General features: G+C 45.7%; 1 protein-coding gene across 4 annotated transcripts; it reads left to right on the top strand.

The window, feature by feature from the left end:
• Positions 1–6,580: 6,580 nt before the first annotated feature.
• Positions 6,581–21,579, top strand: U2AF1 (U2 small nuclear RNA auxiliary factor 1). Of its 4 annotated transcripts, XM_021935461.1 has the most exons (9): positions 6,581–6,731; positions 9,820–9,907; positions 12,796–12,862; positions 13,709–13,775; positions 18,473–18,522; positions 18,679–18,777; positions 19,751–19,884; positions 19,975–20,067; positions 21,286–21,579. In XM_021935461.1, exons 5-9 carry the CDS (start codon positions 18,493–18,495, stop codon positions 21,431–21,433), a joined length of 504 nt encoding a protein of 167 aa, XP_021791153.1. In that variant the 5' UTR covers positions 6,581–6,731; positions 9,820–9,907; positions 12,796–12,862; positions 13,709–13,775; positions 18,473–18,492; the 3' UTR covers positions 21,434–21,579. The 4 variants fall into 4 exon arrangements, with proteins under 4 accessions (XP_021791153.1, XP_003895472.1, XP_003895473.1 ...); XM_003895423.2 differs by lacking the exon at positions 12,796–12,862; XM_003895424.2 differs by lacking the exon at positions 13,709–13,775.
• The last annotated feature ends 2,926 nt before the right edge of the window (positions 21,580–24,505 follow it).

Below are 24,505 nucleotides of genomic sequence, written 5' to 3'. Positions count from 1 at the left end.
CAGGATATCAGATCCAGGTCTGTTCAACCTTTGCAGGTAAGGAGGGGAAGCTGTGAGAACCCAAAATGCATTGCACATCTGGGAGGGAGATGACTCCGAGGAGGCCTCAAGGGCCAAACTGGAATGCTGGGAAGGAGGGAGTGGGCATGGGCCCTGGAAGCACACACTGTGCACAGGTGGGAGGCTCCCAGGACCAGGAGTTGAAAGTTGCCCGCCGCATTCCGGGGACTGGGAGCCATGGAGGGCTCCCAGCAAGAAATAGCAGGATCAAATCTGTATTTCCCACAGATCCCTCTGGCAGAAGGACAAATGGTCACCTAGAAAAGGAGGAAACAGCATAGATACTGCTGTAGTGATCGAGGTACACTCAGGAATGGCCGAGAGGAGGAAAAGGAGCAGAGATGGTTGAGAGAAGCCAAGGAATTAGAATGGATGTAAGTCAGACAACTAAGGGCAACCCAGGTGGGCTCAGGCTGTGGATGACTGGCATTTACTAACTGCTTGAACAGAAGGTCAAGAGATGGGAGGAGGAGGATAAAATGAAGTCAGCTGGAGATATGTTGAGCTGAGGTGCCTGGCAGAATTCTAAGTGGAGATCTGTCTTCCAAATTTGTGTCTGTACACCTGCCACAGTATGACACATCAGACATGCCCCCCAAAATATAAGATGGATGGACGGACGGATGGATGGATGGATGGATGACTCAGTGGGATGGATAGATGGATGGATGGACGGACGGACGGACGGACGGACGGACGGACGGATGGATGGACGGACGGACGGACAAATAAATGGGTGACTGAAAGGACAGATGGATGGATGGATGGATGACTGGGTGAGTGGATGGATGGATGGATGGATGGACTAACAGACAAATGGGTGGATGGATATATGGGTGGATAGGTGGGTGAAAGGACAGACATATGGATGAACAGATGAAGGGAGGAATGAATTCTCAACTTTAAATAATGAGATTTAGAAAATATGATTAAGTACAAAGTTTATTCAAGCCCAAAGCTTAAGGACGGCCACCTGGAAGCCTAGATTCAAGTTCCCCTGAAAAGACACATGCTCCAATTAGCACCAGTGGGTTCTTTTTTTTTTTTTTTTTTTTGAGACAGGGTCTCACTCTGTCACCCAGTCAGGAGTGCAATGGTGTGATTACAGATCACAGCTTACTGCAGCCTCAACCTCCCAGATTCAAGCAATCCTCTGTCCTCAGTAGCTGGGTACCACAGGCACATGCCACTATGCCTGGATAATTTTTTAAAATTTTTTATAAAGACAGGGTCTCACTATGTTGTCTTAAACAAAAGCAAAACAAAAAGTCCCACACTCCTGTCTCTCTGGGCCTGGTAACTTTGGCACACCTCACATAACTCAGATGGCTCTGTGCTATTTTTTTTTTTCCCATTTCTCCCCTTTTCATCAAGACCTTTCAAAAAAAGCCTCATAGAAAAATGCAAATTATGTTGGCTCCCTTTATGTTCAGGAGCTTAGTCCTGAGTTGCTAGGAAGGTTAATTATCAGATGGCCTTGTCCCACATAGGGGAAGGGAGATGTATTAAGCCATTCTTGCGTTGCTATAAAGAAATAACCAGCTGGCTGCACTGGCTCGCGCCTGTAATCCCAACACTTTGGGAGGCCGAGGTGGGCAGATGGCTTGAGCCCAGGAGTTCAAAAGCAGCCTGGGCAACATGGCGAAACCTCATTTTTACTAAAAATTCAAAAAAATTAGCCAGGCATGGTGGTGCATGCCTGTAGTCTCAGCCACTCGGGAGGCTGAGGTGGGAGAATCACCTGAGCCTTGGGAGGAGAAGGCTGCAGTGAGCCATGATCGTGCCACTGCACTCTAGCCTGGGTGACAGAGTAAGAACCTATCTTGCATGAAAATAAATAAATAAATAAATAAATAAATAAAAATAAGAAATTCCTGAGATTGGGTAATGTATAAGAAAAGAAGCTTCATTGGCACATGGTTCCGCAGGCTTTACAGGAAGCATGGTCCTGGCACCTGTTCAGCTTCTAGGGAGGCCTGAGGAAGCTGACAATCAGGGCAAAAGGTAAAGGAGGAGAGGGCATGTCACAAAGGGAAAGCACGAGCGAGAGAGAGAGAGGGAGAGAGTGGCAGGTGAGGTGCCACACACTTTTAAACGACCAGATCTCATGAGAACTCACTTACTATCGTGAGGACAGCACCAAAGGGAGGGTGCTAAGCCATTCACGAGAAATCCACCACCGTGAGCCAACCACCTCCCACCAGGCCCCACCTCCAATGTCAGGGATGATATTTCAAGGTCAGATTTGGGTGAGGACAAATACCCAAATTATATCAGGGAAGGATACCTCTCAGTGAGGAATCTCTGTGAATTCCTTCAGTGAAGAAAGCCAAAAGCCAAATTGGGATGGCATCGCAGGGTGGCAAAAACGAGACCTCAGTCAAGTCATCAATTTATATAACTGCTGTTGCCTGTTGAATCATCTGTGGTCTTCAGAATACCATGAATTTAGTTTTCTTAGGAGAAGTAAAACAATTAGAGATACAGCCGGGCGTGATGGCTCACGCCTGCAATCCCAGCACTTTGGGAGGCTGAGGCAGGTGGATCACTTGAGGTCAGGAATTCGAGACCAGCCTGGCCAACATGGTGAAACCTGGTCTCTGCTAAAAACACAAAAAATTAGCCAGGCAGGGTGGCGGGTGTCTGTAATCCCAGCTACTGGGAGGCTGAGGCAGGAGAATCGCTTGAACCCGGGAGGCAGAGGTTGCAAGGAGCTGAGATTGCGCCATTGCACTCTAGCCTTGGCAACAAGAACGAAACTCTGTCTCAAAAAAAAAAAAAGAAAAAAAAAAACTAGCCGGGCAAGGTGGGGGGTGCCTGTAATCCCAGCTCAGAAGAATCGTTTGAACCCAGGAGGCGGAGGTTGCAGTGAGCCAAGATGGCGCCAATGCACTCCAGCCTCGGTAACAGAGCCAGACTCTGTCTTAAAACAAACAAAAAATGAAATAGTTTCAGATAATCTTTTGTCTTCTTCTTGTGAAGAAATGACCATCAGAACTTCTTTTAGGAGCTTCTAAGTATCGTTGAAAAGTAGCTCTCTCAGTTTTTAAATTTTAGATGCAGCTTTTTCCTATTGAGTGCACAAACTAATTTAGGTATTTTAAAGGCACCCCATTTTAGCTATTGTAGTCTGGGGTCTTCATGGGTTAAGTGAGACCATGTTTCTAGATATTGACAGAAGGTAGCACCATAAGTATTGTACATGAATCCAGCTGCCGTTTCTGCAGATGGATGTCTCCTTTAGAAGTACAAGTGCCCATAATTTAGATTTTCCTTCTGAATGACAAAAATGCCTAAGGGGAGGAATTCTGGTCACTAAAGAAGAAAGTGGCCAGGCACGGTGGCTCACTCCTGTAATCCCAGCACTTTGGGAGGCCGAGGTGGCTGGATCACAAGATCTGGAGTTCAAGACCAGCTTGGCCAAGATGGTGAAACCCCATCTCTACTAAAAATACAAAAAATTAGCAGGGCATGGTGGCAGGTGCCTCTAATCCCAGCTACCTGGGAGGCTGAGGCAGAGAACTGCCTGAACTCGGGAGGCAGAGGTTGCAGCGAGCCGAGATCATGCCACTGCACTCCAGCCTGGGTGACAGAGTGAGACTCAGTCTCAAAAAAAAAAAAAAAAAAAAGAATGTTTAAATTTGTCAGTTGAACTAAGTTTCAGAATGTGGCCAGTTTTAAAGATGACACTTTCTCCTTGACCACATTTTGAATGAGAGAAAAGGCTGCAAACTCTAAAGAGATAAGTAAAACCTCAGAGAGAAGTGAAAATCACAAATCTGCTGTCAACAGAATCTCCAGAGAATAAAAATGGAAACTTCTACTTTCCAGTAGAGCTTCAGTTCCAACCCTATCAAATTATTAGTGTGTAAGTCTCAATCTTCAACTAAGCTGGAAGGATTCAGGTCCCAAGACCGGCCTTACCAGAGACCCTGCCAGCCCCAGTGAGGTGGAGTAAATAACAGTCATTTGTGCTGGTACCAAGGCTCCAACTATTGATGAAGTAGTGGCAATCCCTGAAGGCCTGCTTCAGGTCCTATCTGGGTCGCCAAAATGTCAACCTCAAATAATGAAATTCAGAAAATATGATTAAGTATAGAGTTTATTTGAGCCTAAAGCTTGAGGATGGCTACCTGGGCACATACCCCTAGGTTGCCCTGAACATATGTTCCTATTAGCAGCAGTTACAGTGGTTTTTTAAGGAAAAGGAAGAGGCGGTCCCTAAGTTGTCAGCAAGAATTTGCATTAAAATACAGAAGGTGCTGATTGGCTATGCATTGTTCTTAGTATCACTAATTCCATGTGAACATAAAGATAATGGGTGAGGCAACCTGTCAGGAGCAAAAATTCCATCAAATAATTGCCCTGGACAGTTGCTTGTATGGTGGAAGGGGCGCTGAATGAAGTCCCACGCTCCTGCCTCTCTGGGCCTGATCATTCTGCACACCTCAGAGCTCAGACTGCCGTATTTTTCTTTTCTCAGGAAAAATGGGTGGATGGTACTGGTGGCCCTGGTCTGATCATCTACCCTGGTTCTAGTAACCAGATTAATACCTTGTTATAGAGCTGTGGATTTCAGTTCAGTTCCCACGCATAGACTTTACCTCTGATTTCTCCGACCACTTCTCCCCCACCCCAGGGACTTCACAGCTGAGACCCTCTTGCCAGCTTCCAACTCTGCAGCAGTCTGTTCCCAGACCGTGTCCCGAGGCTGCATGCTCTGGACATGACCACCTGCTGGACTGGCATCTGTCTTGTCACTTATCTGGCCTCACCTCTGCAAAAGGAACATAAAACTCAGGATCCCAGTTCCCTCTGCCAAAAGGAAAAGAAAGAGCTGAAAGCTGAGTGATGTAAGCAGCTGCCTTTCCTTTCGTTCCTAAGCAGATGGCTACAGATAAAAGGTTCAACAGCCGCTTCTCTTATGTAAAGTGCTGATTTGCTGAGTGTGAGCTTACGGTCGACTGTTCTCGACCTGCTTCTTTTCTCTTGCAACGTGTGGATTACCACACTGTTCCGCTTTCCCCTCCAGCCCACTTTTCCCCTTTAAATACTGAAGCCCTCAAAGTCATCTTTGGAGAAAGGCACAGACTACAGACTGTTTCTGTGATACCGTGGTTTTCCTTCTAGGCATTGTCCTTAACCTTGGCAAAATAAACGTCTAAACTGATGGAGCCCTGTCTCAGATGCTTTTTGGTTTACACCTCCGAGGCCCTACTGTTTCTAATACAGGTTTCCAGTTGGCTCATCTTTCCCAGGTAGGAAGATGCTCTGTTGACAAGAGAAATGCAATTCTAACACGCAAATCCGCCCAAACACATGGGCTCAGCATTCAGCTCTAGCCGAGCTAAGAGGACCCCATGATCCTGCCCCACAGCCTGGGGCTCATCTTGTGGAGGAGGTAAGTGAAGCAGGCCCTGTCTCTGATTCTTCCTAACCAGAGTTGATAGTTGCGTTGGAAATTAGGTAAATCCAAGGTGAGTTGATGAATGTGGGAAACCAGATGAAAATGGCTGCTTGACGGGGTTATAACGCAAGAGAGAGGAATAGAACCCTTCCAACGGAATGGTTCCAGCCTTGTGACCTGAGGGGACTGAAAGGGTATCCCAGAGGCAGGTCACTGGCCTTCCAGCTCCACCTGTGGGTGGCCTTGGCCAGGCAACTGCAAGAGTGCAGGGCCCCGGGGGGGCGGGGAGGGGTCGCACCTGGCAGGCGCTCAGGGAGGGTGAAGAGCGGGGTGTGAGAAAAGAAAAGCAACACAGAGGTCCGAGCTGTGTGAGGTGTGCGAGGTTAAACCGGCTCTGAGAGACACGTCTATGGGGCTTCAGTGGTCCCCACTCGTGCCTGGCAATTGTTTAAAGGCACTGTTGCTCCGGACCCGCTGCCTTCACCCATGAACTTCCTTTCCTGGAATCATTATACAAACAACAACGTACAGCCAATCAATAGCTTCTGTTATTTTCACGTAAATTCTTGGTGAGCAATTTAAGAACTGCCCCCCTCTTAAGCTTTATAAACCCACTCGTCACTGTTGCGAATCCTTCGAGTTCAGGGCAACTCGAAGCTATGCTCCCAGGCTGCAATGTTCAAACTCGGTCCAAATAACCTCTCTACTTATATCAAGTTTGCCTCAGCTTTTTTTTTTCTTTTAGGTCGACGGTTCCCGCCCCACAAGGGTTCAGGGAGGGGGACGCCCGCACTTCCTAATGCTCCCTTAGCTGGGGTCGAGCGGAGCGCCCCGCGCCGAGCCCCAGGCGGCTCTGTGGAGAAGCCCCTCGGCCCCGGGTTCGGTCTGCACTGCCGGCCCCCAGTCCCCGGCGCGCAGGACCCAGCAGGGCCAGCGCCGGGCGGGCGAGCGGGCCAGCGAGGAGAGGGCCGGGCAGGGAGGCAACCGGCAGAGGGCGCGGGTTCCCAAAACCAGAAAGGCGGAGCTTTCCACGCGCACTACGTGCCCCCTACGCGCATGCGTCCCGCCCCCGCTCAGGCAGCACCTCGCCTGATTGGGTAGCGCTGCCACGTCGGGGCGGGGAAGAGCGTCGTCGCGTCCGGGTGACGTCTCCCGCGGGCGTCGGCAGGGTCGGCGGCGTCGGCAGCAGTGTCGGCGGCGGCGGCGGCGGCGGGTGGGAAATGGCGGAGTATCTGGCCTCCATCTTCGGCACCGAGAAAGACAAGTGAGTGGGACCCCCTGCCGGGGGTTGGGCGCGATCGGGACGCGGGGTGGCTGAGGCGGCGGGAGGGCGACCGGGGAGGCCCAGGCGGGCCGGCGCGGCGGCGGCGGGGGGAGGGGCCCGGCGGCGGGAAGGAGCGGCGGCCCTTCCGGCCCCTTGCGCGCCCTCCGGATCCGCGCGCCGCCGCCGCCGCCTCGTGGGCCGCGCGGCGGAAAGACGGAGCGGGGCGAATGAATGGGGCTTCTTTTCGGGGCGCCGCGGCGGAGCTCTCTCCCGCCTTGAGGCCTGGACTGGCTGATCGCCCGACGTCCGGGCCTCCGAGCCGCTGGCTCCCGGAAGCCGCCTCGAGCGGCGCTGAAAGTTGCCTGGAGCATCCGGGCCTTTTCGATGTGGACACGTTTGCTCCAACTTTGAGCTGTGAATGTCCTGTGTCGAACAAGCTCTGGTACCAGCCTTGCCAGTATTCAGTCACTTATCTAACTTAGGGTCCTAAGCGTTGGTGTTTTATCCACTTAGCCAGCCTCTTGCCTGTTTAAGCGACCACGGGGCCGGCAATAAGGACATATGACAAGGAAAAGTATGGTGGAGACTACTGGATTAACTGTCTAACCACAAGAGACGTGATCCGCTCTTAAAATGCAGGTGCTCCTCGATTTACGATGGGATTGCGTTCCGATAAACCCATCATGAATCGAAAATGCCTTTAATGCCCAGATAAACCCATCGTCTAAGTTGAAAACTTGTAAGTCGGTGACTTCTTGAAGACACAGTTCTGATTTAAGGAAAAAAATGTTTCGATTTTTTCCTTAAGGTTGCATGCCTTCGCTAATCAATCGTTAGGTTAAAAGCAAAACATTGAATTTCAGCTTTGTATAATTACCACCTTGGCACGTATTAATTTCCAGTGAGTTGGCTGTAGTTTAGACTAAAGGGAATGTTTTCAGACGTTTGAAGGATAATTCTTACTTTGAAAATCTAAAGACCCAGCATCTGGCTTAATCTCCTCTTCAAGTAGTTATCTTGGCATTCTTCAGTGCCATACAAAGTTAACATGACTTTGTTTTTAATGATAAACCCCTAAATTTGTCATAGATGTTTTTAGAACCACTTTTTTCAAAAACTATTTAAAATGTTTCTCTTTTCCAGGATGGAGTCTATCTTGTAAAATGTCCTCTTCACACATGGTAGAATCTCCTGTGTTGTTTGGATGAGGAGGCTATATTTCTTTTCTGGCAAAATTTTAAGCCAAAATCTACCAGTTATAGTCACTTCAGAAACATTGAGTGGGGGTCAACTATAGGCCAGTTTCTGGAGACTTAAACATGGGGAAAATTTGGATATTATCCTTAAGGAACTCACGGTATGATCTTGGCGAATGAATAGACCAGCTCTAGTGGAACAAGAGGCTCTTCTGAGTTTAGGGTGAAGAACTAACACATATAGGATTGGGGCATCCTTAATTTTGCCTTTTCATATTTGCATGTGGCATGACTTCTGTCTTATAAAAGTCTATCTCCCTATATTTCTGCTATAAGCAACCACATTTCAACCTATTGGGCTATACTGTAAAGATCATGGTTTTAATTCAGAAAAGTTGATTATTTAATCTAGGTGACTTGTGTTTTCTTTTCAGGGAGACGTGGGGTTTTAGCTTCCAGGAAACAGGATCAACTCCTAAAAAATGAAGCTGCTGGTTCCTATTAACTTTGTTTTAATTATTATTTAAGCTAAGAATAGAATATGGGTCTAAATATTTAAAATAGTTAAAAAATATTCAGCTTATGTTTGAAGTTATAGATGTTTTCTAGATTCAAGCATATCCTAATAGCTTGTCTGTGGTTTAATTGTATGGAATAATTGGATATTAATTGCTGAGGCCCAGGTCTTGCCCATTCTGAGGTAGTTTTTAAATAAGCTTTCTTTATTTTTAGATGACTTCCTAAAGATATGCTATTGTCTAATCAAGTTAGATAATCTCAAGACCAATAAGTTTACAAATATATATGATCACTTTCCTCTCCTGATAAATTCAGACTTTCCCATCTTTACTGCTACCTGATAAATCAGTGGCTAGTCAGTCTTCATGGTCCATCAAATGTCACTGAGGTTGAGGCCCTTCGATCTTAACTCTGGATTGACTGTTTAAAACATAATGGCACTTGGTAAAAAAGAAAAAAATTGAATTTGAATGGAGTCTGTCTAGTAAGATGTCCTAATTCATCAGAGATCAGCTTCCCTCCCTGACGTTGCTGGCACACCGGCATGATTGCTGGTTCCATTGGATATGGATCCGGATTGTCAGCGTATTTGAACAGTATTAAGGAAGGGTTTTGCAATAGAGACAGAAGGTGACGTTAGGTGATTCCTAAGGTGGGGTTTGGTCAGTCCCCTAATAGCTTGTTTTCAGTGTATTGAGACCAGGAGAATTGATTTACTTCAGACCTATTTTTTGAAACTCCCTGTTGGTCTGGTGTCATGAGTTTAGAGAGATTCTCAACTTCGTTTTCCATTTTCCTTAGATAATGATAGCACTTCATGAGCACCATATGTGAAGCACACATATGTTCTGACTCTCCCAACAGTGCCACATTGGCGTTGTCATCATTTACAGATGACATCTGAGAGCTAGGGTGACTTGCTCAAGCCCAAGCAGCTGGTAGCAGAGTTGGGATCTTAACCCTCACTACACCAGTGTTTTCAAGAGAGAACTTCATCGTGGAGAACTAGAGAACATTTAGTTAAGTTTAGGCTAAAGTTACATTTAGTTTTAGACTAATTTAGTACTCCCTTTAAGAAAAAAACAGAACAGCTGTGCAGTTAGGAATGTGGAGGGGATTTGAATGAGGAGGAGGCAGGTTCCAGTTAGAACAGTCTTTGTTGAACGGGTACTGTGTTTGAAGAAGGGGAAGTTGAAGTTAAGTTATCCTAAAATACAGCAAGGAAGAGGAGGTGCTTAATACCACGGAAAAAAGTCTGTGTCATGTTTCGGAAAGGTTAAAAGTAATTTGATAGTATATGTCATGCTGCTGACATATTTCCATGTGTTTGATATCTTCCCAGCAAAATAATCAGTTCTTATTTTCCCTTACAGAGTCAACTGTTCATTTTATTTCAAAATTGGAGCATGTCGTCATGGAGACAGGTGCTCTCGGTTGCACAATAAACCGACGTTTAGCCAGGTTTGTTTGCCCTTTGGTTTTTTTTTTTATGTAAATTATAAAAACTTCATGTTCTTTTCAAAGATAGTTAATTTCTACATTTTTTCTCTAGTGGTTGCATTTTCCATTTGTGTTAATAAGTGTGTTCTTCTATTTAATGAGAGTGAGGCAGGTGAGCCACTTCCAGTGGAAGGCCTGAAGCCACCACTGCTTGTTTTTATCATTAGAGAAACTTTAAAAGTTAGTTTTTGATGTTCGTGTGTTGGCTGTGCCTGATATTTGCTGCCCTGCCATCTTCCCTACCCCCTGTAATGGACATGGGTCCAGAGGGGGTGGCCATGCCAGCCTTGGCTTAGCCTCTTCCAGGCACCAGTGGACACGGAGTGGGCTTTCTGCTCTTTGCTGTCTCCAGGCAATAGAGGTGATGGAGCCACCTTAAAAGCTGGCATGATTGTCACCAGGCCCATCTTGCTGCTCCAGTTTCCCTAGCTACGTCCTCACTTTCCCATCACTAGGTGAGGAAACAGCGAGTTGTGTCGTGTCATGGAAACATGAAAAATGAAACTGAAAGGTAGAAAGTGGGCTGTAAACTACTCATAGCAGGTCTGTTAAGTTAGTTGAGGAGTGCCTGTTATCTTGGGCTTGGATCTGCTCTGAGTTCAGTTCAATCAAAAGTTGTGATTTTTGATAGTTTTATTTTTGGTTAATTGAAGAAAAGGCAAAGGTTTGTACACTATAAAGGATCACTTATGGATTAAAGGGAGAAGGCACCTCTAATAGGAGCAGAAAACTTGTGCCCAAGTTGATGAGAAAACCTGAAATTTGAAAATCTGTGCCCACGTCTTTCCAGATGGAGAGCTGGGGAGCTCCTTCTAACCCAGCTTTGAAGTCTAAATGTGCAGCCTCTGAGCTGTTGAGTAGCTATAGTGTGTGGCCCCCGGGAGCTGCCAGCTCTGCCTCTGAGCTCACATCTGCCTCTGAGCTCGCATCTGTCTGTATACGTGTTCTGTCAGCATTTAAGAAAATCTACCATGTGGTGGAAGTGAGCTGGGAGAAGGAAACGTGGGTTTTTTCTGGTTGAAGCCTATGGACGACCCCATAGCACACGGCGTTTTTGGAAGGGAAGAGGGTGATGTCTTTTCCTTCCATCATCCTCATTACCAAGTGATTAGTACAACAGCAGTCTATCTTTTGATAGCTCTGAAAATGTGTTTCTTTTTATGAATTTCAAAATCTTGGAGAAGCAGTTTGAAATTTTTTGCGTATTGTAATTGGGTTTTCCTTAATGTTTTGATTTATGAACCGAGTCTCCCCTAACTAAACCAGTGGCCGTGGATTGTGCTATAACCAAGCATCTTAGGTGCTCACCCAGTTCTTTGATTTTGGGGAGTGTCCCAAGTGTTGGGCCGAGAGAAATCAACTGTTCCCTATTCTAAAAGTTTTCTTTAATCTGGCTGGAGGCACTTTCTTTATGTTTTTCTGGATCATAGATTACCTGAGCATGTGAAATGTAGTTAATTTAGGTGCTCCACATCAGTGGTGGGGAGAGCCCATTGGAGCTCGATGGGGTCAGTAGTATGTGTCAGCTTAAGCATCCTAGTTTGATGTGTGGGTTTGTTTGGGTTGGTTTTAGGCAATCCTAGCCACCGCTGGCTTTCCCATTAGACTGCATTACCTCTTCACGTTAAGCTTCCTTTATTAAATAGCCACTGCCAGAATACCTGAGTGAGACCAACTCAATTTTACTGTTGAATAATTGGGCTCAGTTTAGCTTTTCATCAGAGTTGTCATGCTACGGTCATTTCAGTTCAAAGCTGAGTCAGGTCAGCTTTGGGAGGCTTCCCAGGCTTGAGTTCAGTTGACTCAGGGCAGTACTTGACGGCTTAGGGGAGAGATGGGACCCTGATGCAGGTGCCTGTTTGAGTCTGAGTGGTTCAGTGTGGACAGTTGGTCAGACCTCCCTCTTAGGTGGGCTTCCCAGCTGCACACCTTTGACTGAGGGACTCTTCATAACAACCACTCCCCTTTAAACAGGGCTAGAACTGGAGCTGGCTGGTTTTGCAAGACCACCACTTACAAAACTGCTTCACATGGATATTGTTGAGACTAAAAATTCATTTTTCTAAATCATGCGAGTGATTGCTTTAGCTTGTAAATCATAATTCAGGGTGGGTTTTTTTATAAGCTGCTTACAGTGATATGGACATTAAGATTCATGTAATATATTAGCCTACTAACTTAAACATGGTTTGTTTTTTCAGACAACTTGATTTTAAGAAGAACGGTACAGTGTAAGGTTTCAAGTCTGCCTGATCCAGTTTAAAGCACAAGGGCTAAAAGGATTTTTTTTCCTTAAAAGAAGGATCGGAAAAGAGCAAATGTTTTAAGCTATTGTATTATGTAAACAGAGATCCCACCAAGAAAGTGTAAATCAGAGCCGGGTGTCCATGACAGTTGACAAACCTGTTTGGTGTGCCTGTTTTGCTAGGAGACCAGAGAACTTGATGTACTGCAGACAGCTGAGTGACACATTTGGTTTTCAAAAATCTTGTGTAAGGAATATGATTATCATGTGAATTTTTCCACATATTGGTGTCTGCTAGCTTGAAGGACAAGAAAATGTTACTATTCTATTATTTATCTTGCATTAAACACTTTAACATTGAAAACGTGGGACTACTCAAAACAATACAGTTCCTTCTTGGTTGCTGGCTGACTTGACCCAAGTCACTGCTCAAACTCTGTTTTCATAATATGATGGTTTTGGTGTACTCTTCAGAAGACAAGTGTCTGACTTGCGGGAAAAAAACAAACGTTTAGCCATTTGCAAACAAATTGTCTCTTTGCAATTGTCTAATATATGCACAGCAGCCAGTAGAATTCCCCTTTTTATTTTTTTTTCCCCGCAGACCATCTTGATTCAAAACATCTATCGTAATCCCCAAAACAGTGCACAGACGGCTGACGGCTCACACTGTAAGTCCCACAGTTGGAGAAATTTTTTTAAAACAATGGTGTTAAAGAGCCCACTCTTAATTGAGACAAATAATGTTGGCTTCTGAGCTGCTGACATAGAGCTGTTGCAAACAGGACAAGGTGCTGGAACTCCTTGGCGCACACAGCAAGAACTTGATACTTGGCCACGTTCAGGAGGCTTTTCCCTTCTAGGGAAGGTCACTGGCCCGGCCACCTCCATTGATTGACGTTTGTCATGAGAGCAGGTCCGTCCATGTGAAATGGATTTGAACATTTTGAGCCGTTCATTGGTCTTTACAGTGACTGAACCCCTGGCCTTTATTAAGTTCTTTCTGTAAAATTAAAACTCTTAGGAATATTAAGGAATCAGTAAGGTAAGTTGCCCAATAAGTGTGGGTTTTATTTCACCATTATAATTTTTCCTCCAGGAAGTGGAGATTTCATGATATGTAACAATTGTATTTCTCTAATACAGTAATTTTTTCCATCAGTTTATGTAAGCATTATTCTTTCCGAGTTCATTAAAAATTTTCTGTCACATCTAAGAACATTTTGGTGCTAGCCTGGCAAACTATTTGTGCTTTTACCTGAATTGGAATTTTGAAAAGGAGAGTTTCACGTTCTGTAAACAGAAGTACAAGATTGGCATATCATGAGACCTCTGGTAGACTGCAGTGTTAGGGATTTCAAGACAGCCACCAACTAAGAAAACGCCTCTGCTTCTCAAGAAAATAACTTGCTCTTTTTTCAGCACTGAATCTCAACTGAAGCACTTGCCAGAGGCAGCCGGTTAAGTGTTTACCTTTAATTTTCCATAATATAAAGTTGTTGCGTTTTGTATTTCAGACCATTGCCCTCTTGAACATTTACCGTAACCCTCAAAACTCTTCCCAGTCTGCTGACGGTTTGCGCTGTAAGTTCATACAAGTTCCTTCCCCGGTTCCCTGGGCTTGCGTGTCAGAGCTCAGCGTCCACTCCATCTGGTCTGCCGTGCTAGTGTCAAGGACCACGTTTCACTAGAGGTGGCAAGGAGCTTTTGTCCCACTGACCCCACGGAAACCTCGGTTGGAGATTTGAACTCCCACCGTGTGTTAAGGGAAAAAGTAACTGGAAAGGGTGCCCTTTAAAACAGTCTGGAGCTGGGCCAGGCGCGGTGGCTCACGCCTGTAATCCCAGCGCTTTGGGAGGCCGAGGCGGGTGGATCATGAGGTCAGGAGTTCAAGACCATTCTGGCCAACATGGTGAAACCCCATCGCTACTAAAAATACAAAAATTAGCTGGGCATGGTGGCGGATGCCTGTAATCCCAGCTTCTAGGGAGGCTGAGGCAGAGAATTGCTTGAACCCGGAAGGCAGAGGTTGCAGTGAACTGAGATCGTGCCACTGCCCTCCAGCCTGGGCAACAGAGCGAGACTCCGTCTCTAAAAAAAAGTCTGGAGCTGCTGCTCCCCACTCCTCCTTTACTTTGGCCGTCATCCTAGAGGGAACGTACTGGAATTAAACGTCGAGTCATATTCTTCCCTCTTAAGAGTAACAGTATTTGAATGTTTCTCTCACTTTCTGGAATTTTAGAAAGCAAACTTTTGAAGTTACTTTTTGAGATTTTATTTCTCATTAGCCTTTTTTCCCTGAACTCCATTTTGGAGTGCACCCTTTAGTTGTGAGGGCATTGTTCTGAGAGCGTTCCCCAAATGAGGGTCTGCAGCTTGCGTTGACCCCTGAGTTCCTCACCCACCAGCCCCATGCTGACCCGTCTAACCCATGTGGGGGTGCTCCACTCACATAGGCCCTTGGCAGAAAAGATTGTCCGTTCTGCCCACACACTGCCTGGATACAGTCTCCAACTCTAGGAGATGGAATTGGTTTGCTCCATTTAGAAATAGATCGAAATTGGGCATTCAGTAGATACTACCAGTTTCTTCCTGTGCTGGGAAATATTAAATTTAGGTTGTGAATGTTTACTTAATGATAATTTTTAGAGAAGGAGATACAGATAAGTATGATTGGAAAGTTCAGAAAACTAAAATTTGATTTTTACAGCCATCCAACTATAGAATCATTGGAATTCAGTCATTTATGGATAAATTGAAATGAACACCTGGACTCTTGTTAAAATCAAAAAGTCCAAACCAAAGACAGACACTTCCCATTCACCATTCTGTTTTAAAGCAGTAAAAATCCAAGTACCCTTGGATATCTACAAGCCTAAATTGTGTACACGCTCGAACCAGAGCCCCTCAGTTAATAGGGTAACCGACACAGGGTAGATGATCCCGGGGACTTCCCCTCTCGAGCTGGCCCTGCACTGGGAGGCCTCGGGGTTGTGCTTCCTTGCGCACAGTGGTGCACATTTCTATGTGTGGATGAGATTTTCTCGTCAACTTTTCCTGCCAACACACTAAATGCTTTTCAGTGCTAATACTGACCTGATAGTAGAGATTTCTTTCCCTGAGTCGAATGGTAGCAGGATTTACTTGGTAACCCTTGGTTTAAAATACCTGGTTTTTTTTTGTTTGTTTGTTTTCTTTTGTTTTTAAGGAAATAAGATCAATAGGTAGAGGGAAATGTTTCTATATGCACTTATTAAATAATTTTTGTTAACAATCCTGCCCTGGGATAAAAATGAATGGAAGTAGATGACTAAGTAACAGTAATTAATTCTTTGCCCTGATCGTTTATTTGGGGACTGTGTATGCTTTATTGACAATAGAATGTTGTATTAGTTTTCTTTGTGTCTTTATTTGCAGTTCACAGCACTTTTGTTTTGCATATGCTACAAACTAAAAGTTTAGCAATTACCTTATATTCCAATTCTGGGGTCCAGATTGTACAAATTAGATGAAATTCTAATTCGTCATTTTAGGAAGAAATCAATTATCTAAAATTACTGACTCTTTTTGACATACCCTTTAGTATGTAGAAAAATAAGCATCAAATGTATGGGTTAAAGTTAACTATCAATCCCAGTTTAAGAATGCTATTTCTGTAAGAAAACTGCTTTATTTTCCAAGTTGTATTTAACATAAGCTGAGTCATAAATAAGTTTTTAATCGTATCTTAATGCACTTGTCTCTGCCTTTCAAGTCACTTTTGATTGAAATATTTTAAGCAGAATAAATATAGCTAATAGTTTAAAATAATCACCACAAAACCGTTTCTCAAAGCTGCTAAAACTTTGAGCATGTAGATATTTTTTTCCTCTTCACATTCTTTGTGATGTGGAAAAGGAAATGAATTTGAAATAGTAAAATCCACCCTTTGGAACAGGCTTCTTTGGCCGTTTATAACTTGATTTCTGCTCAGGGACGAACGTACATTCCCAGTAGCTTTTCAATTGGGATATCCTATGATGTGATTGGCAGGCTGTCCGAGTAGTTACACTTAATAAAATTTGGATTTGAAAGCAAAGTAGTTTCCTGGAAGTTCAAAAATAACTAAAAGAGCTCCAGATGGGTTAGAAAGTGAACTTAAATCATTCTCAGAATTAGAAAATAAGAAGTTATTTTTTATCTTTAACGACAAAAAGGGGGCCGGGCACGGTGGCTCACACCTGTAATCCCAGCACTTTGGGAAGCTGAGGCGAGTGGATCACAAGGTCGAGAGATCAAGACCATCCTGGCCAACATGGTGAAACCCCATCTCTACTAAAACTACAAAAATTAGCCAAGATCACGCCACTGGACTCCAGCCTGGAGACAGAGCGAGACTGCGTCTCAAAAAAAAAGATAAAAAGTTTTGAGCAAGCTCAAAGACCCTGGTGCCAGCAGTCAGATGCCCACGTTGGGTGCACGGGCTAAGGGAGCCGACCCAATGTGGAAACCAGTCAGGCTTTTGCCAGCCCCTAGTCTAGCTGATTTGAACATGTTTGTTGATGAACCAGCTCTGTGATTTCTCAGGTTTAGAGAACTCTAGAATTTGAACATAGAATTTGATAGAATGGGCCAGGCGCAGTGGCTCACCCCTATAATCCCAGCACTGTGGGAGGCTGAAGTGGGCAGATCATGTGAGGTCAGGAGTTTGAGACCAGTCTGGCCAACATGGTGAAACCCTGTCTTTACTAAAAATACAAAAATTAGCCAGGCGTGGTGGTGCGTGCTTGTAGTCCCCACCTGCTTGGGAGGCTGAGGAAGGAGAATTGCTTGAACCCAGGAAGTGGAGGTTGCAGTGAGCCGAGAACACACCACTACACTCCAGCCTAGAGTGGACAGAGACTCCATCTCAAAAAAAAAAAAAAAAAATTAATTAAGTTTGATAGAATGATGTTGGAGATAGAGTGTAAATTTGCAGAATCTACCCATGCAACAGACATGATTTTGCCTAATACATGTGAATTATGAGGAATAAACTGATGAAAATAGTTTGGGAATATAAAACATAAGAATGCTTGCGCGGGGCACGGTGGCTCACGCCTGTAATCCCAGCACTTGGGAGGCTGAGGCAGGTGGATCACGAGGTCAGGAGAGTTCAAGACTAGCCTGGCCAAGATGGTGAAACCCCATCTCTACTAAAAATACAAAAATTAGCTGGGCATGGTGGCGGGTGCCTGTAATTCCACCTACTCGGGAGGCTGAGGCAGAGAATTGCTTGAACCTGGGAGGTGGAGGTTGCAGTGAGCCAAGATTGTGCCACTGCACTTAAGCCTGGGCGACAGTGAGACTGTCTCAAAAAGAAAAAAAAAGCTTTCATCAGCAAAACATTGTAACATTCCCTTTATTTGAGGGCATCCACAATACTGTAATGTCGAGTGGTAACTATCCTACCGAGTCTTCATGGTTGCTTGGGTTTTAATCACGTCAGGAAGAACTGGAGAGCATACCATGGCTGGCCATCCATAAAAGACTAGTTAGGAGCATCATAAGCTTTTAATCACTGACCCTGCTTTCAGGTTTCATTTTAAACTTATAGAAGAAGGGAAGACATCAGTGTGCTTACTTGGCCTTTACTTTAAATCTTAAAAGGAACAAAGTTCTAATATTTCTTAGTTTGAGCCCAGGTGTGGTGTCTCACGCCTGTAATCACAGCACTTTGGAGGCCAAGACAGGCGGATCACTTGAGGTCAGGAGTTCCAAGACCAGCCTGCCAACATGGTGAAACCCTGTCTCCACTAAAAATAAAAATAAAAGTAAAATTAGCCGGGCCTGGTGGCGGGCACCTGTAGTCCCAGCAACTCTGGAGGCTGAGGCAGGAGAATCGCTTGAACCCGGGAGGTAGAGGTTGCAGTGAGCTGAGATGGTGCCACTGCACTCCAGCCTGGGCAACAGAGCAAGACTGCATCTTGTGGGGGTAAAAAAAAAATTGGTAGTTTGAGAGTCACCTTTTTCCTCACACTTTCTGAGAATGTGGCCCTTTTGATGCTGATTAAAGCTGGTTGTGATTTTAACATTTTAGTAGCCAGGATCGAGACTGTCACGGGGGCATTTACAATCTCACCACACTTGACACCATTCACAAGTAGCCATGTGGCTCAGTCTCCTGAGTGCTCCTGCAGAGTGCAGCTCTGCCAGGCTTTTCTCTAGATAATCTCATGTGTGTTACTGTAGCGGTTTGAGTTTAAGCACAAGAGTTCACTCAGTTAACATGTTCTAACCAGCAAGATTTCTGTTGTTTCCAGGTGCCGTGAGCGATGTTGAGATGCAGGAACACTATGATGAATTTTTTGAGGTGAGAGAATTGACCTCTGTAACTGATACACCTGTTGACCTTCTGTATCTGTCTGGAAGGATTTAAAATTTTCTCCGCTAGTAAACATACATGAGTTATGTCTAATGACACTTTTTAATGTGTAACGAGTCTTAAACCACTGTGATCTCCCTTCAGGAGGTTTTTACAGAAATGGAGGAGAAGTATGGGGAAGTTGAGGAGATGAACGTCTGTGACAACCTGGGAGACCACCTGGTGGGGAACGTGTACGTCAAGGTAGGAGCCAGGGCAAGACGGCAGCGTGGCTGCTTAGTGTGCCGGGGCCGAGGCCGACAGGCAAGAGCGAGATGGCGGTGTGGCCGCTTAGTGTGCAGGGCCAAGGCTGACAGGCAAGGATGAGGTGCCTGCCGCTGTGCACCTTGAGATCCTGGATGCTGGGGTGCACAGCAGGGCTCGGGTGCACTGGCTCAGTGCCTCCCCGCTGTGTTGTGTATGGCAGTGGCCAGCCTGCACGTGCGCCCAGCCAGCAGAACTGAAGGACGGATGGTACACCACGGCCATCATTATTCCAGTGTAGAATATTTAGTACCTGTTGGTTAGAAGCTGTTTGGACTAAGGAAAAGTTAGGTTTACTCACATGTTTGGTTTCTTTTTCTTTTTTAGTGAATAAAACTTTGCTTAGGGCCGGGCGCGGTGGCTCAAGCCTGTAATCCCAGCACTTTGGGAGGCCGAGACGGGCGGATCACGAGGTCAGGAGATCGAGACCATCCTGGCTAACACGGTGAAACCCCGTCTCTACTAAAAAATACAAAAAATTAGCCGGGCGAGGTGGCAGGCGCCTGTAGTCCCAGCTACTCGGGAGGCTGAGGCAGGAGAATGGCGTAAACCCGGGAGGCAGAGCTTGCAGTGAGCTGAGATCTGGCCACTGCACTCCAGCCTGGGTGACAGAGCGAGACTCTGTCTCAAAAAAAAAAAAAAAAAAACTTTGCTTACATAGCCATATTTGCTCCCTTAACCAGTTGAATTTGAAAATGAAAGCAACATTTGGCTAAATCTTAGACTATCTTGACGTTACTCTCATTGAAAATTTTACATTTTCCTATAATACTATAATATTTTAAAATTATCCTATAATACTATTCCACCTTATCCCTGAGTGTGTACGTCTCTCTGATACATACTTGGATCAGTAACTGAGAAAGTGTCATTAAAGCGTGGATGGCAAGCACTTTTGTTTTTGTCTTTTCAGTTTCGCCGTGAGGAAGATGCGGAAAAGGCTGTGATTGACTTGAATAACCGTTGGTTTAATGGACAGCCGATCCATGCCGAGCTGTCACCCGTGACGGACTTCAGAGAAGCCTGCTGCCGTCAGTATGAGATGGGGTGAGTGAGGAGCGACCAGTGACGTGGTGACTGAGGGCAGTCCGGGGCTGTGTGTACACAAGGTAGTAAGTGTCTTCTTCCAACCCACAGAGAATGCACACGAGGCGGCTTCTGCAACTTCATGCATTTGAAGCCCATTTCCAGAGAGCTGCGGCGGGAGCTGTATGGGCGCCGTCGCAAGAAGTGAGTATCCTGTGCCCATCGTTAAGCTCGGTGGCTTCTTTCTCCCCTCACACCCTCTTCCAAAAAAAAAAATGTGGCATAGGTGTCATTTCTGTTTTTCAAAAGGCAGTTGCTTAGAACATAATACATATTTAAAAATATCCTCTTTGGAGAAGAATATTCACCTGCACACAGGTAACTTCATTATCCAGCTTCTCAAGTAGAGGACAGACCTTAGTAACCAAGCGAGAGGGCGGTTAGCTGGGAGGCCACAGACATGAGGCTCGTGGAGAAAGTGACATGCAGTTTATTCTCCCAGATATTACGAAGAAGAAGAAGACTAGATGTTGTAACCTCCTTTAGATCAGGGATGGCTTCCCTGGGACACATTGGAAGAAGAATTGTCTTGGGCCACACATAAAATACAGTAATGATCGCTGATAACTTTTTTTAAAATCGCAAAAAAATCTCATAATGTTTTCAGCAAGTTGATGAATTTGTGTTGGGCCACAGGTCGGAAAAGCTTTTGCTTTAAATATTTCACGTCCATTGGGGTTTCTTTTGGTTTTGTTGGTTGGTTTTAGGGCGTTTCATTATGTCTTGGGATCGGCGGCATTCTCCCTTCAGGACACTGGCAGAATCAGGCCCAGTGGTCACATTGGTCTGATCCTGCATTTAAATGCCCGACAGCCAGCTCACAGAGCAGAGAAAATCAAGATGTCAGAGTCGAACCGACTGAGTCCTGAGTCTGGAGAGGTTCTCATCCCTCTTCTGTTAAACCTGGATTAGGAAAATAGATGGGTGGTGATTGTTTTATGGTCAGCATTAAAGAAGCATAAAAGAAAAACAGCCCTGCTCTCCCCAACCCAAAAACCGGCCTGATGGACACAGTAGCTCTGAGCGCCTGCAGCGTGGGGTCAGTGAGGGTTGAAGATGGGATATGTCCAGCTCATTTTCATTATGATTTCCTGTGATCCTTTGAGTCGGTTCTAGAAGAAGACAGAAGGTGGAGGGTATACACCTGTTCGTTTCTAAGCTGCATGTTGTTTTCTCCTGAAACTGTTAACACCTGAAGTCAGGGCTCCTCTCGGTCACGACGTGCAGTCTCCTCAGCAGCGCTTTTCTTTATCAGTGCTGTTGACGTGAGGAGATGCGTGGCATTTCGAAGTGTGAGTTGTGGTTGTGTGTTGCATGCTCTGGTTTGGATGGCATGGTTTTGTTTCTTTTCCTTGGTTGCAGGCATAGATCAAGATCCCGATCCCGGGAGCGTCGTTCTCGGTCTAGAGACCGTGGTCGTGGCGGTGGCGGTGGCGGTGGTGGAGGCGGCGGCGGACGGGAGCGTGACAGGAGGCGGTCGAGAGATCGCGAAAGATCTGGGCGATTCTGAGCCATGCCATTTTTACCTTATGTCTGCTAGAAAGTGTTGTAGTTGATTGACCAAACCAGTTCATAAGGGGAATTTTTTTTAAAAAACAACAAAAAAAAAAACATACAAAGATGGGTTTCTGAATAAAATTTGTAGTGATAACAGTATTCGTGGTGTAACTTATTTCTTGTGGAAGTTCTTTAAATTTCTCTTTATAAATCTGCTAGTCATCTTGGAGGTAAAGATTAATATTCATCTGCCACTTTGAGTCTGAATGAAATCGTATTTTTTATCTTAGGGCATGAACTAAAACACATACCAGGTGAGGGGAACATTCTTGTTATCCACATGTTAACAAATAATCCAGAATTTCTCGAAGCTGTCATAGAAAGGCTTGTGAGGTCTCTTTTGTAACTAGTTAATGAAGAAGTGCTTAGCTGCAATCAGTAGGCACACTGTAGACTGCACTGATGTTGGGAAGAAGGCTGATCCTGTGATGAGACAGTGGGTGGGCCCGACCCATGTTACCTTCTCGTTCCTGCGAGTTTGTGTCAAGAACCCAGTGCGTTCCTGGGAGGCGCGTGGGAGGGAGCGTGGATGCCCGTGCGGCACACCGAGGGCCGGTGGTCTGTGTCCGTGTTTCCTTATGCGGATGGCTGTGGGGCACAGAAGCCTGCGGTGCAGATCTGCCGTTAGCCTTTAAACACTCTGGTGTTACTTTCCCCAAGCTACTCGGGTGGCGCGTGCTGGTGGTGTGACTGTGGTGACAGCCAGCTGACCGGTGTGGGGCTCCTGTCGCAAGACAGTGCTGGGGGTTGAGCATTTCATTCCTAAGACCAAAATGTTCCAAGTGAGGCCATTGCAAACCGTGCCCAGGTGTCCACGTACCTCATCCTCAAAAACCTCCCGGCTCTGAGTGGGAATCGCCCAGGCTCTCCTGCCCTGCTCTGCTCCTCGTGGGGGCTCAGTGACAGAGATCCCGCTGGTGGAGTGGGGGAGTGGCTGGACCCTAACTGCACACCCAGTGAAGGCTGGCAGGACATACTACGTGACCAGTGTATCTCATGAAAGCCCATTTGTATGTGATGAAGTTCTAAACAGTGTCGATGGACCTGGGAGGCTGAAGGGAGCTATGATCATGCCCCTGCACTGTAGCCTGGGCAACACAGTGAGACCTTGCCTCTTCGAAAAAAATAGTTTTGTATATTACAGTAGTGGGCAGATAATTTTAGATGGATTAGTGGCAGTGTTTGGCGATGTGGGCAGATGATAATTTTAGATGGGTTAGTGGCAGTGTTTGGCAATGTGGGTAGTGGGCAGATAATTTAAGATGGGTTAGTAGCAATGTTTGGTGATGTGGGTGGTGAGCAGATGATAATTTTAGATGGGTTAGCGGCAGTGTCTGGTGATGTGGGTCGTTTCGTTTGTTTCCTTATACTCCATGTTTCCAAAAAAAGTTGGTACAAACATTTTGTTTTTTGTTTTTTTACCTTAACTTTGGTCAGTTATGGCCATTTATTAATTTCCACTCAGTCTGAAGGAGGGAAGATGGCAAAAGTTGTACTTTATGTTTCTTAACTGATAAGAATCAGAAAGCCTATTTAAAATGTACACGATGTGGAGAGGCTGAGGCAGGAGGGATCACTCGAGTCTAGGAGTTCAAGACCTGCCTGAGCAACAAACCTAGTGAGACCCCATTTCAGCCAAAAAGTAAAAAAAATAGCTGGGCGTGGGGACTCATGCCTGTGGTCTCAGCTACTCGGGAGGCTGAGATGGGAGGATCCACCTAAGCCCGTAAGCCGAGGCTGCAGTGAGGTGTGATTGCCACTGTACTCCAGCCTGGACAACAGAGTGAGACCCTGTCTCAAAAAAAAAAAAAAAAAAAAAAAAAAAAGTAAAAGATAAAATGTGAATCAAAATGCCGTAAAAAGTGTCTTCAGACATTGTGGTAAGAGGAGCTCACAGCCACACAGCCTGTCAGCCTGGTCCCCACTCCCCCTCGCCCGTGTGGGTCTGTGAGGCGGTTGAGGTGGGAACGTGAGCACGAGCCCGAGTGCCCAGGAGGCGCTGCTGCCCGTCTCGTGTGTGCAGATCTCGGCCAGTAAGATGAGTCCGTGGGGCCCGCCGGGGCAGATTGAGTAACAGCTTTTCCACGGGTGCGAGGGCCAGGCAGGTGGTTTTAAAGAAGGAAGAATATAAAAGCCACTTGAAATAATTTTGATTTGTAATGAATTCAGGTCCAAATACCACTGTAAATTGTTTCTTACCTGAATATCGTATGACATTTGCTGAGACATAAAACCAAATGGCAAACAGCTTCCAGAATAAACGTTAAATACAGTATCAGCACGTCTGATTCAACGGTGGTGTTGAATTATCTCAGTCCCTGGGTGCTTCCTGCAGCTGTTTTTTTTTTTTTTTTCTGGAGACGGAGTCTCACTCTGTCGCCCAGGCTGGAGTGCAGCGGCACGATTTCGGCTCACTGCAACTTCTGCCTCCCAGGTTCAAGCGATTCTATGCCTCAGCCTCCTGAGTAGCTGGGATTACAGGCCCACGCTGCCATGCCTGGCTAATTTTTTGTATTTTAGTAGAGACAGGGTTTCACCATGTTGCCCAGACTGGTCTCGAACTCCTAATCTGCCTGCCTCGGCCTCCCAAAGTTTGGGGATTACACGTGTGAGCCACCGTGCCCGGCCTCCCTGCACCATTCTTTTGCTTGCTGTTGAGGCAGGAGGCCTAACAGGCTTACCAGATGCGTGTGTTTGTAAGTAGATAAGAATCATTTTAAATATTTCTAAAAGCATGATGAATGGGGTCATTGCCCTGCTAATTGGAGACAATTTGTTGCCTTCAAATGAACTGAGTATGGGGAAGGGATTGGTGTCGCACCCACGCCAGTGTCTACAGGGGTGAAGGTGGCCACTGCCTCTTTTCTAGTTCAGGATTGAACTAGAGTTTACCAAAAGGGAACAGACCGGAGAATGATTTCTGGAAAAAGTCTCAATTCAAAGCACAGGGGAAGAAAAGCATTAAAATCTGATTCTCGATCCTGTGCGATGGAAGGTAAGACTTCTGAGTCTCGGAACACTAACA

This window comes from Papio anubis, chromosome 4, assembly GCF_008728515.1.
Source record: "Papio anubis isolate 15944 chromosome 4, Panubis1.0, whole genome shotgun sequence".
Classification (NCBI taxonomy): Eukaryota; Metazoa; Chordata; class Mammalia; order Primates; family Cercopithecidae; genus Papio; species Papio anubis.
This window is presented reverse-complemented; position numbering and strand designations above follow the sequence as displayed.

Excerpts from the sequence above, each read along its gene's own strand:
- U2AF1 (XM_003895423.2), top strand. The coding sequence starts at position 6,688 with ATGGCGGAGTATCTGGCCTCCATCTTCGGCACCGAGAAAGACAA. Across the intron at positions 18,523-18,678 it reads ACTATGATGAATTTTTTGAG|GAGGTTTTTACAGAAATGGA; the intron begins GTGAGAGAATTG and ends ATCTCCCTTCAG. Across the intron at positions 20,068-21,285 it reads TATGGGCGCCGTCGCAAGAA|GCATAGATCAAGATCCCGAT; the intron begins GTGAGTATCCTG and ends CCTTGGTTGCAG.